This window comes from Emydura macquarii, unplaced genomic scaffold (assembly GCF_026122565.2).
Source record: "Emydura macquarii macquarii isolate MOO-44397 ecotype Brisbane River unplaced genomic scaffold, CSIRO-AGI_Emac_v2 contig_1253, whole genome shotgun sequence".
Lineage (NCBI taxonomy): Eukaryota > Metazoa > Chordata > Testudines > Chelidae > Emydura > Emydura macquarii.
Genome location: NW_027131390.1, coordinates 38087642 through 38100501, shown reverse-complemented (window position 1 = coordinate 38100501; position 12860 = coordinate 38087642). Strand labels below are relative to the sequence as shown.

At 54.8% G+C, this 12860-nt stretch overlaps 1 protein-coding gene across 1 annotated transcript in view; it reads right to left on the bottom strand.

Annotated features, from left to right (window-relative positions):
- TSC22D3 (TSC22 domain family member 3) overlaps positions 1 to 633 on the bottom strand; it is a 43519-nt gene extending 42886 nt beyond the window's left edge. The window contains exon 1 of the mRNA XM_067548514.1: positions 182 to 633. Coding sequence (XP_067404615.1) covers positions 182 to 501 — 320 coding nt within the window. The 5' untranslated portion in view covers positions 502 to 633. The remainder of the gene's footprint in view (positions 1 to 181) is intronic.
- Between the last annotated feature and the right edge of the window lie 12227 nt (positions 634 to 12860).

Below are 12860 nucleotides of genomic sequence, written 5' to 3'. Positions count from 1 at the left end.
CCCAGTCCCCCTACCCCCTAGATCCTGGCCAGCTCAGCGCAGCCGACAAGCCACCAAGGGAGGTGCCCAAAGAAGCAGGCAGGTGCCGGGCGATGTACACAAGCCCCCGCCCTCTCCACAGCCCGGCGCTGCCCAGCGGAGCCGTGCACGCCCTGCCGCGCCGTGCCGCGCCCCCACCCACCTGTGGAAGAGGAGCAGGATGGAGAGCAGGGTCTGGTCGATGTTGCTGTTGCAGATGCCCTGGTTGAGCAGGTAGCAGGGGTCCCGCACCACCGGCTCCAGCGAGTCCTGCCGCATGATGCGGCTCAGCTTGTCGGCGTTCAGGTTCTCGCACACTAGCTGCGCCCGCAGCTGCCGGAAGTTGCTCACCGTGGGGCTGCCCAGGTTGTTGTTCTCGCCCCCGGCCCCAGCCCCCTCCTCCGGGCCGCTGCGGTTGGCCAGGTCCAGGCAGCAGCTGCAGCAGTCCAGCCCCACGGGCGAGCGGCACTCCTCCGCGGCCATCCCGGGCCAAGCCGGGCCCCCAGAGAGCCGCGTCTCCCGCTGCCCCGAGCGGCTTTCCCGGCCGGGCCGCTCCGCTGCCACTCAGCCCCGCTCCGGATCCGGCCCCGGTGCCGCTCCGCTGCTGCCCCGCACGTCAGGGCAGGGAGGGAGGAAAATAGCAACAGCCGCTGCTCAGCTCCCGGCTCGGTCCGGCTCCGCTCCGCCCCGCCCCGCCCCGTGCACACGCCCGGCCCAGCCGCGGGAGGGGGCGGCTCCGTCCTCCGCCCGGGCCGCGGATTGGAGAAGGCGCCTCCCCCCGCAGAGGAGAGGAGTGCCCTGCCCGCCTGTCCACCCAGGGGTAGTGGGCAGCGGGGTGTTGGGTTGGCCCGGCGCACACAGCACCTCCATGGGGCTGGCTGGGCTCTGCCCTTTGCTTGCCACCCATTAGCTAGGGCAGTCGCCCGGCCAGCCGCCCCCTCATTGCCCTCCCCGGTGTGGTCTGGGGAGGCAGGGCAGGGGGGCCAGCCAGCGGCCCGAGGGGCTCTCCTGCCCCGGGCTGCCCGCTAGACCTTCCTCCTGCTGCTGCAAGACACACTTCCTTCTGCTCCTAAGTCTGCCCACAGGCAGGTTGTCATGGCCATGAGGCCAGGGAAGGGGGTCTGGGACCCCCCCCCCCACCAGTGCCAGGCACCAACAGGCTCCCAGCACCAGTGACCACCACCAGGTTCCCTGTGTGAGGAAGTTATTGCACCAGTGTTGAGTGGGGAAGGGTGTCGGTCTCTTCCTTCCCCCAGTCACCACACAAGGGAGTTGTCTGAGTGCTACAAACAGGCACACCCTCTGGGCCTCCAGCCACTTCCCAGGGCCCTTCCCTGCCCACTGTAACCAACAGAGGAATGAGAACTTGGCTAGAAGTATCAGGTCACCACCATAAACTCAGTGAGGCAAGGACCAAGAATGGAGAGCTACAGCAGTCAGACCTGAGGGTGTCCAAGAGAGGTCCTTGAACAGCCTAGGCAATGGCTGGGGACTCCGTTTTAAGGACAGATAATTCAGCAAGGGACTCAAGGACAGCAGCAGGGTGTGCTGTCTCTCTGGAGCAAAGACACAAGGCACCTGGCAAGTCTCCCCACAGCTGATGCACTTTGGAACCAGCAATATGGCATCACATGGAACTAAACAGATTATCAAAGACTTCAGGGACCTCAGAGGGGAGCTGAAGAAGAGGAAAGTTCAAGTGACCTTCTTGGTGATCCTTCCTGTCCCATGAGCTGAAGGCAGAAAATACTGGGGGTGACCCACTGCCTATGAGGCTGGTGTGAAGGTGAAGGTTCTGATTTTGTGGAACCCGGGGGCACATTCCAGGGGGACAGGGCTGGATGGAGAGGACCACCTGCATCTCAAAAGTGAGGAGGGAAGGGGGCTAATCTGGCTGGAGACTAGCTGAAGCAGCTAGGAGGGTGTTAAACTAACAACATAATAGGAGGAGGATAAGGGGGTAAATGCAGAACAAATGCTTAAGCATGGCACTCAAACGTAGGGTGTCAGGAGTATGTTGAACCGTGGTTGCAAAGAATGTGAAGAGAAGACAATTGCTGGTCATGTCAGGATGCCATTGTGCTAAGCCCTGTGCAAATGACACAGAAGAAACAGAAGTGGTCAATAAATATTTTTCTCTGCATTTGGAAAAAGCAGACAAGGTATTCCTACCACGATGATGATGAACTTTCCAGTCCATTAGTATCTAAGGAGGATGTTAAACAGTATCTGCTCTGGATAAACAGTCCCAACAGGGTTGCCTGAGGAGACCTTGGCCCCAATGTTTCATTTTTAATAAAACTTGGAATAAGGGGGTAAATTCCAGACAATTAGGCAAGTGCTTACCTTGTGCCAACATTCAAAAAGAGCAAGCAGGAGGAGCAGGTAACTAAGGATGGTTAGCCTGACATCAGTCCCAAGCAAAATAATAGAAAAGCTGATGTGGGATCCAACCAATAAAGAATTAAAGGGCAGGATCATAACTAATGCCACTCAGCATGGTTTCATGGAGAATACATCTTGTCAAACAAACCTGATTTCCTTTTGTGATGGCATAACAAGCCTGGACGATAAAGGTAACCCAGTAGATGTAATATACTTAGACTTTTGTAAGGCATTTGACTTAGTACTGCATGACATTTTTGATTAAAAACTAGCAATGTACAAAAATCAGTAAAACATGTCAAATTGATTAAGATCTGGCTAACTGACAGATTTTAAAAAGTAGTTATCAATGAGGAATCATCATCAAATGAGGGTGCTTCTAGGGAATTGTAGGGATAGATATTAGGCCCAAGACTAACATTTTCATCAACAATCTGGAAGTAAATTTAAAATCACTGCTAACATTTGCAAGTGATACAAAGATTGGCGGAGCAGTGAACAATGATGAGGACATGGTAGTCACACTGAGCATTCTGGATAACTTGGGCTGTTCAAACAAAATGTGTCTTAATACCGCCAAACGCAAGGTCAAACCTCCAGGAACGAAGAATGGAAACTCTTTCTACCAGATGAGTGGCCGTGTCCTGGAAAGCAGTGACTCTGAACAGGATTTAGGGCTCACACAGGACAAGCAAATGAACATGAGCTCCCGGTGTGATGCTGTGGCAAAGAGGACTGATACAATCCTGGGACGTATAAACAAGGGAGTGGGAGCAGGGAGGTGATTTTTACCTCTGTGTCTGGCACAAGCGAGATTGATCCTGGAATGCTGTGTCCAGTTCTGGTGTGCAGAGAAGAGCCACAAAAACGATTCCAGGGTTGGAGAAAATGCCTCACAGTGAGAGATTTAAAGGCTCCATCTATTAAAGTTTATCAAAAAGATCAAGATCACTTGATTATGGTGTGTAAATAACTTCATGGGAAGAATACACCAAGGGCCAAAGGGGTCTTTAATTGAGTGGGAAAAGGCAGACCAAGAACCAATGGTTAAAAGTTAAATCCAGACAAATTCAAATTAGAAAGAAGATGCTCATTTTTAACAGTGAGGGTGATCAGCCATTGCAAAAAACTCCTCAGGGAAGTGGTGTTTTCTCCATCTCTTGCTGTCTTCAGATCCAGCCTGGATGCTTTTCTGGAGGCTCTCCTTTAGCCAAAAAAGTTACGGGGATCCTTACTGGAGTAATTAGATTAAATTCTCTGGCCTGTGCAATGCAGGAGGTCAAACTAGATGACTAGGAAATATATTAAACTACACACAGAGCCACACCTATTCACACATCTGGCCATCCATTTACTGTACACACTTAAATTCATGGCCATACATGCACCTCTATACCCACTCGCATCTTGCATTCGACAAGGTGGGTTGCAGCCCACGAAAGCTTATGCCCGCAGAAATTTGTTAGTCTAAGGTGCTACAGGACTCATTGTTTTTGCTGTATATAGGACCAACACAGCTACCCCTCTGGAACTCTATACCCACTGACACACAGCACTCACAGCATTATACAAACCTATACACAGTCCGCAGCCTATAATATTCAGTCACTCACCCCCCCCATATAGACACAGTGCAAACACCCATTCACATGCACAGCTACACTCCCAGCTGTGCATGTGCCCATTCATCTGGAGCACATACAGATCTGTTCAGACATGTAGTCCCTTCCCCCCCATGATGACTCCTAGTACAGCAAACACATGCTGGTTGTGGTGCCTGCCTGCCCACCACACTCCTCTGGTGTGCTGGCTGGCACACACACACACAGAGACACAGAAAAGTACCAGGAAATGAAAGTGCCACCGAGTTAAGTGTAAGACTGACTGATGGTTTTCGCTGTTCCTCAGGCTGGGCTGTGGGGAAAACAGGTGTTCTCAGACCTGGCCAGAATGGCTGGGGTTCTATATTTACATATACCCACTCACTCCCATACACACACACACACACAGCCATGCACCTGTGTCCATGTTGTCCATTTAGCTCCAGATCACAGCAGCCCATTCCCCCTGCTTGGCCATTCAGATGCTCTGGAGCTCAGGGAATAGCAGTGGGAGGCTGGAATCTCAGCTTGGACTAAAGCATCAGTTTGCATCTGCAAAAATAAAACCTGCCACCCCTCACATTCCCATCCGCACTTCAGGTCTGTGAGCAGTGAGGTTGTGTCATCATGTCAGGCTACGCCCGCTCGGTCCCGCTACAGACAGTGAAGCAGGTGGCTGTCTCTGTACAGGCCCTGGTGCTTGAGGTGCCCAGGGTCACCTCCCCTGCTCTCTTCCAGCTGGGCCCATTCTGCACTTGGAGTGTGGGTCAGGGCTGGGCTGGGCTGGGGTGTGTTGAGAATGCGCTTGCTGGCCTGCTGCTGTCACATTGGGACCCTTCCAAGCAGAACAAGCAGCCAAGTGGTTTTATCTTAATTCCCCCTTATTGGAAAGCGATTCCTGTAAATGGGGAAAAGGCCTGTGAGAGTCCTGTGGAGAGTGGGGGCTGGTTTACTGCCCGTGGCTAGGGCTCTGCCATGCTCAGGTCCCTTGCTCTCCAACGCCCTGTCTGTACAGCCTGGTTGGCACAGTGCCCTCCCTCCACAGGGAGCACCTTGTTCTTACCAGAGTGTCACAGAGAGAAGCAAATTCCCTGTAGGAGTCCTGGGAGGCTGCTGCCACCTCAGGGAGAGAATTGATATGACACTGTCCTGGATCTGTGGGATAGAACAGGTTTGGGTGGCATTGGGGAGGGTTTGTAGCCAGCCAGCCACTGCTCTTAGAGGGAGGGGGGTTACTAAGGGTGGACAGTTCATTCCCCTCTTTTTTCTGTCTCCATTGTTCTCCATGCCCCTTAAGAAATGCCTCAAGCCCCTTCACCTCCCCAGTGCTGCCCCCACATCCATGGCTCCCTGGGGAGCTCCCTAGGACTGCCGCCCACCCTGAGTTGTGGTAGATGCCTGATTTTGACGGGATGATCTTGCAGCCTTCAGGGCATGGCAAGTGGCACAGAATATCTGCAGGGTGGGAGCTACACAGCCACATCGCCTGCGGGAGCTGGGTGTAGTGGGAACATTCAGCATGCCTGGAACATGGAGTCATTGCCTCCGGGCACGGCAGGATCTGCCTTCTGCTGCCACAACAGCATGTTGCAACATCATGATGATGGAGCAGACTTGGGATGTTAGGACAGCCAGCTTTGCCCTGGAGGGAAGTGGTGGCTCTAGGGTCTCCCAGCACTAGCCAACAGGAGTCCCTTGCTGGAGCCGTGGACTTAGCATCACAAATATGCCAGTAAGAACCTGGTTTGGATGCTTCAGCAAAACGTCAGGACACTTACCAACAACATCTGTAGACATGACACGAGGCAGACGAGCCAGGCACACCCTGGCACCCATGCTGCACCTGCAGCTGATGGGGTGGAAAGCCCGGCTGTGAAGCACAGGGCAGACACTCAAGCCGTAGTGCCACCCCGCCCGGAAGGCTGATCTCGGGCAGCAAGGCAGAGTGCACCGCCAGCAACTTCTGCCTCTCAGCCTCTGCCACCCCCCATATTGCCCTTCCGATGTAGCCCCGACCACATCACTGCATTGTAACACTGCCTCCTGCTGGCAGGCTAGTCACACACCAGTTAATGGTCCTTTCTGGCCCAATAATCTATGAAACAATTGTGATAATCTAGTCTCACCTCCCTGCCTGAAACATGGGCTGGCAGATAGGGCTGCTCAAAAGACAGTAAAATTCAGATGCCTCCACCCTCCATCAGAGGTTTTACTGTTTTTTAAATTGATTACTTCCCCCCTAAACAATGAAAATTTCCCACCAGCTCTACAAGGCATCAAAACCCCATAGAAATGGTGACATTGTTAATCAAAAGTTATTTTTGGGCGAGAGGAGAGGTCTGTCAACATTTGATTTTTTTTAAAATGAAAAATTCATAGAAAAACTGAAATTCATAAAGATTCCAGTCCTCAGGTCCAGATTCTGCTCAGCTCCCAGACATTAATCCTGAGGGGTGCCCAAAACAGAGTTTATGCTGATTTGTGCTAGCTGGACTTCTGACCCCAAGTCATCGGTGACTTTGCTGTGGCATCACTCTGGAATAACAGAGATCCAAGCCTGGCAGAGGGATTTATATAGCCCCATGTGAAACAAGCCACAGAAAATGCTGCTACTCACACACCCCCCAACTCCAAGCTGTGGTTTGTGTGTCTGTTGGAGCCACTCCAGTGAGCGGCTGTGGCTTAACAACTACAACCCTGCATTTCCTTGTCAGGCTCAGCCTTTGCAGGGCAACTCCCAGGCAGGTTTCTAGGCACCAGGTCTACCTTTATGGCCTGGTCCTCCAGCCAGTCACTATGCAACTTTCCCCTTCCAGCCTACCCAAGTCTTGCAGGACAGACTGTCCCAGGCAGTCTCCAATTGCACTGCCCTGACTATGCCACTTCCCCACTGGCTGGTAGGCAAACCCAGGCCCACCCACTCCTCTAGTTTCCAACAGAGGGTCCTCACTCTGCTTGCTCTCAGACCCCATTGCTATTTCCCTGTGCTCCTTCCCACTTTTCTCCTCTGAGTATACCCTTTCTTCAGGGCCAGAGCCCCCAGATGTCTCCTCAGCCCCAGGATTTCAGCCTATCTCGCAAAAGCCCAGCAAGGCACTCCAAGAGACATGCACATTGCAGCCCCCTTTCTACTGCCAATGTCCTGGCTTTATCATAGCCCTGCCTGTTCCTTCTCAGATTCCCAATCAGGGGTTGCATACCTGGCCTAATTCCCCTCAGGTGTGGCCTATCAAGTGAATTGCCCCCCAGCACAGTTAACCCTTTCAAGGCTGGTGTGGGGTGAACACCCCATCACAGTGATGAATAGCAAAGGGTTGCCCCAAAGAATTCACCAATAACCCATAATTCTGGGAACTATTAGTCCAAAATATGGACGGGGATTTCCAACCAGACAAATGGACTAAACTGCAGTCAAATCATTCAACCAGGTCCAGTGCAGGGTTAGACGCCACCAGCACATTTATGCTGTAAGATACAGTGCTTGAGAAGTGCTTACAGGTGGAGGTAGCATTGTCCAATGGCTAGAGCAATGGCCTGGGTCCTGGAACTGACTTTTTGTGTGAGTGGGTAAGGGAGAAGAGAGGCCTGAAGCTGTGGCTCTGCCCTGCCAGGGCTGGAGTTCAGGAGTCCCTGCTTCCCCTGCAGTGATGGAGTCTGGTACTTTGAGCCACCCGAGAGACTCAGTGCCCTGCTCTGGCTTAGGTGGCAGTGGAATGAGATGCAGGTGAGGAAGATGGCAGAGGGAGGAGGAAGTAAAATCCAGATCCAGAAAGGTATTTAGGCACCTCACCCGCTGAGAGTTAGGCACCTAAATTCCTTTGAGGATCTGGGCCTTGCCACGGTGGCTGCTGTGTTTGCACTGCTTAGCTACACCACTGTAGGGATGATTCTGTTTCAGCTTGAAATCGGAGGGCACCTGCTCATGCAAGTCACTTTGGCTAGTGGGGTCACCCCCAGCGCAGCGACATGAGTGCAGCCCCAGGGCGCAGGGCCGAGCCGCGGTATGGGTGAGGCTGGTATGGCAGAGGTCACCCAGCACAATGGCTGTGTCCCTGTTTCGGGGCCTGGGCCCATTCTGGGTCAGCAGCTCCTGAGCCCTTGCCCTTCCCAGGCTGGGATCCACTAAGGTAGCTGTGCCAGAGTCCCCCAGGACCCAGGCTCTGGACCCCCTTGGGACACAGCCAGTCAGGACTCCAGTGCTCGGAGTCTGACCCTGGGCCTCCACACACCAGTGCAGCCGCCTCCTGAATCAGGCCTCGGAGCATTCAGCCCCCCTGCTCGGCCTGAGCTGCTCCTGTGGGACCCCTGTATGAAACCCTGGGGAACTCCCTTGCCCCAAAGGGGCCATGCACCCACCTTGCAGTCCAAAGCGATTCACAGCCAGTGTGGGAGTCAGACGGGTGCATTCATTCTCAGGATTGCAGCATAGAGAGACTTTGGTAGCAGATGAATTAAAAGTTACAGCAGCAACTAACTGGGGAGTCCCAAAACCGCCTTCTCGGGCCCAGCTCCCCCAAGCCCATTTACAGGGGACTGGCCCTTCCAGCCAGCCACCCCCCAGAGCTCTTCCCTTGCCCCTCCCAGTCCTTTGTCTCCTTCCCCAGGCAAGGTGTACGCCCCCTCCTTGTCTCCGCCTGCCACAACCTGTCACAGCTGGTTGACCCAGGGCAGAGGAGTCCTGGCTCTTGTCTGCATATGTGGGGTTGGGAAAGGCCCATCTGACCTCTAGTGGCCTTTGCAATGATCGCACACCTGGGTCCCATCACCCAAATACATGAGTAACACATAGGGGAAACTGAGGCACACACACAGCACGCAGAAAACCCCAAGAGTATCTCTACTTCGTCACAGTAGCCTATGAAGGGGTCACACGCCAGTGACAAATAGCATGGCGTGATGTATGTATGGGTGGTATACAAAGAGTTATATATGTGTGGAAATATCTTCTTACAACAGGCTGTGGAGGCTGTCGATCAGCAAGGTCTACATGGTCTCCAGGTCTGCATGGGTCGAGCTAAGAGGCGGATGAGAAAATAGCAGCGCCTGATTAGAAGCGAAAGACACTGAAGGTACATTTGCATCTCAGGTAAACAGAGTGATCAAGCCAGTTGGGAAAGCAAATTGATGAGAAGAACAAGCAGAAGGGAGAGGAACTTTGTGGTTATTTTTCAAAGGATCCGTTTCAAAGGTTTGCTGGACTAGCCCAGGGCAGGAAGCGGCCTCCCTGGTTATCCAACCCTGAGGGGACAAGAGATCAGCACCCTCTAGGTCTGGGAATGGTGGATCTGCCCGCCCAAGGGGCTGGAGTTGCTGGGAGCTGGAGGTAAGTGAGAACGCTGCCGAGGCAAAGACTGGAGCTTGCTAGAGTTAAACTCCAGTGAGTAGCAGTGCGTGGTTTAGGTTTCGTTGGTAACCAGACCCGTCTCTTCTTCTCTTGCTCAATATCACTGAAATCTCTGCTCTTGATCAATAAACTTCTTCGTAGTTTTACTATAAGCCATCGCAGTGCTGGGTATTAAATGTATTAAAATCTCAGCTAGACCAACTGACTGCGTGCCCTGACGCTTTGGAGGCAGCAGCCATGGTAATGTCTGTGAGTGTCCCGGCACAGGGGCTGGGTGCTGCACGGAGATTCTCAGAGGCCCTGGGACGCTGGATTTTGCTGACTGGTAAGGTAAGGTGAAGACTGGCAACGTCTTGGGGAGTTTGCTGGGGAGGCGGACGGACTGGTGTGGCAGGGAGCTGACACATGGGGTAAGCTCCAGCAAAGCTTTCCTCTTGCCAATAACACCGGCTCTCAGTTCTGGGCGCCTTGAGAGTGTGTCACGCTCACCCCAGAGAACTGAGCTCTAGGCCTGGCCGCAAACGTTCAGCCCAGGGCTGTTTGGCTCTGGCTGCTAGCGTTAACCCCAATGCACTTTGGCCTTGCTGAGCGCTGGTATGCTAGGCTGGGAGCTGGAGGGACGACAGGCTCTGTACGTGTCCAGCAGTCTCAGGACAGAGCCGCCTTTCTAGGCATCACAGCTCAGTCCCGGTTCTTCTTCACAGTGAAGGACACTACACAGGGCTCGTCCCATTGGTCACAGGCCATCAGCAGGCAGCCCTCCCTGGGACAGCAAAGCCAGGCACCATGAGGACAAGGGGGGTGTGGTTAAGACGTCCCTTTGAAATGGATCCGGTTTTCCGTTCCTCCAACGTAAATCCAGAGTCATCCCTCCAGCAGCTCCCTTGGGCAGGCTGGGATCAGGACTGGCCTGGCCAGTTGGCTCCCACCTGCCCCACACCTGCAACGAGTGCGCAGCGATCCAGCAGCCCACGGCACTGAGAGGAGCTGTGTTTCTGGCCCAGCCCTGCTGCGTGGCTCTCTCCTCAGTGGGTGCCTCCTGTGTGGTTTGTGTAACGGTGCCATCTGCTCCGGGGGAGCCCAGCCCGGCCTAGCAATGCTATGAAGCAGGAAAAACCCCTGCACTGGCTGCTAATATTAACTGGAGCCGTCAGCAGCCGTGATATTTAAAGGCACCTGCCTCTGACGCCTACTCCGCCAGCCTGCTGGGCACAGGAGGCATCTGCTGTGTGACGTCATCCATCAGCCCCCGCCAGGAGATGACTGCCTGGGTCCTGTGTGATGCATGCTGTAAATGGGAGAATGGGAGCGACGGAATTACCCTGGTGCCTGCTGCCTTGGCGTGAGGGGTTCACCTCACCTGAGCCCTTGGTGCCATCCACGTCCAGGGCCTGGTGATGCTTTAGCACATGCAGTGGTGCTGGCTGGCCTCTCGGGCCGCTCCATTGGATCCTGGGAGCATTGTCATATGGGGGGATCAGCCACAGGAAGCCTGGACCCCCTCCACACCCTGCACTCAGGGACACTCCAGGGCCGTGCCACTGGCCTTTGGAGCTTCATTCTGGATTTGCCCCGGGGGTCCCCTCTTCAGGATCGGCCCTTGAAGGTCCCTGCACAACGGGCCCAATTCTGATTGCAGCAACACCGGTGGGACTAGAGAGTCATGCCCCAGCATTGCACAGGGGCGAGTGGGACAGGATCAGGCCAGGGACAGAGCTGGGAGGGAGCTCTGCTGTCCCGAGAGGCTGGAGGGCCAGGCCCAAGCACCCAACCCTCCTGGCCCCAGACTCACCTCTTCCTGCCACGGAAACACTGCCAGGGCGCTGGCTGCTCTCGCTACCGCTACCCTGCCCCGGCCAAACTGCTCACTCCTATCCTAAGCCAGCTCCACAGACCCAGCCATCTGGCCTAATGGGAGCGGGGAAGGGGAGGGATGGCACCAGGGTCTCACTGGCAGTGAGTGGTATGGGGACGAGCCCAGCCTGCTGAGCACCCCCAGTCTCTTCCCTCCAGGAGCCTCCCACCAGTGGGTTCGTCACACCCCTCGGCCCAGGATGCGCAGCCACTCGGGACCCTGTGCAAGGGGCGCTCAGAGGCCCTGGCCGTAGAGAACTTTGAAGCTCAGTGCAGGGACCTTGACTTTGAGCTGGCATTGGGCAGTGAGCTCGTGCCGTGAGCAGTGAGCAATGGGCCTGGGAGGCCAGAGGGAGCATTCCCCCCCCTGCTTCCTCCACCCACCCAGCCACGCTCCTCAGAGCCTGGGAGCAAAGAGGCTGGAGAGCTGCTATAACAGCTGGTATTGGCAGGTACCAAGGGGCAGCCTACTTCTGCCTCCCACAGGCCAGTGGGGGTACTACAAGCAAGGCAGCTGTGTCTTTGCATGGCTGCTCTATCACGCACACGCCACAGGGGCAGTGACAGGCAAGGGGTGGGATGGCCCCTGAATTCAGCTCATCAGCCGCGTGGCTATCCCAATTTTGTGTGCAGACTCTGACTGGCTGTGATTCCAGGCTGGGAGTGCCATGGGCTCAGCAGGGGCAGATTTTCTTTGCCTTGTGAATGGAGCCGACTGGAGGGAGAGGGGGGTTCCCTGAGGCAGCCAGCCTTGAACCCCACTATATTTTCTGCCTCTGCTCAAACAGCAGCACTTTGAGGCAATCAACTATCTGCATGTGCATGACTGGGATCCCCAGGGGGTGGAACATTGCAAAGTGGAGAGTCCATCACTACGGCCCTTTTGGCCCTTTTCTCTCTGGGGAAATCACTCCAGGAGGCTGAAAGCCAGGCACAGAGGCCCAGGCCCTCAAAGGTGTTTAGGCCCCTAACTTCCACTGCTTTCAAGTTACGAGCCTAAATCCCTTGGAGGCTCTGGGCCCGCGTGTTAGCACCCTGCGCTGAGCTCTTAACTGCTGCTTTTGTGTGCTCTGCAACGCGGCTCAGCAGCGCTCGGAGCAGCTTGTGAGGCCTGTGAGGAGCCAGCTCCCCAGGAGCAAAAATAGAAGCAGAACGGGAACAGATTATTCAGAATAAATGTCTTTCAATTCCACTTAGGAACCCTCAAGTCAAGGAAGCTGGGGTCTGTTTCCAGCCCTGCTGCCGACTCGCTGCGCAGCCCTGGCACCTCCGCTTGGTAACAGAGACCTTTGCAAAGGGCACTGAGCTCTGGGCAAGGAAGGTGATGGAGAAACGCTTAGGCAGTGGTGCAGCAGGGCTGCTCCACCCTGCGAGGGGAGAGTGGGCAACAGCACCATGTTCTCAGTTGTGCCTAGTGCCATGTGCATCTCAGCCACGGCTGCTTCGCCAAGCTCAGTGTGCAACTGGCTGCTCTCAGCCTTGCAGAGACAACACAGTCTGGGGAGAGGGAGGCAGCCTGTCAGCCTCCATGGCACTAGCTCTCCCAGCTCGCTGGAAACACCGCTCCTTAGGAAACCGAGAGATCGTTACATTATGCCAGATCCTGTGTCAAATCAAACATTCTGTGAGTTAAGGCAGATGGAGGGTTAGCCCCGCTT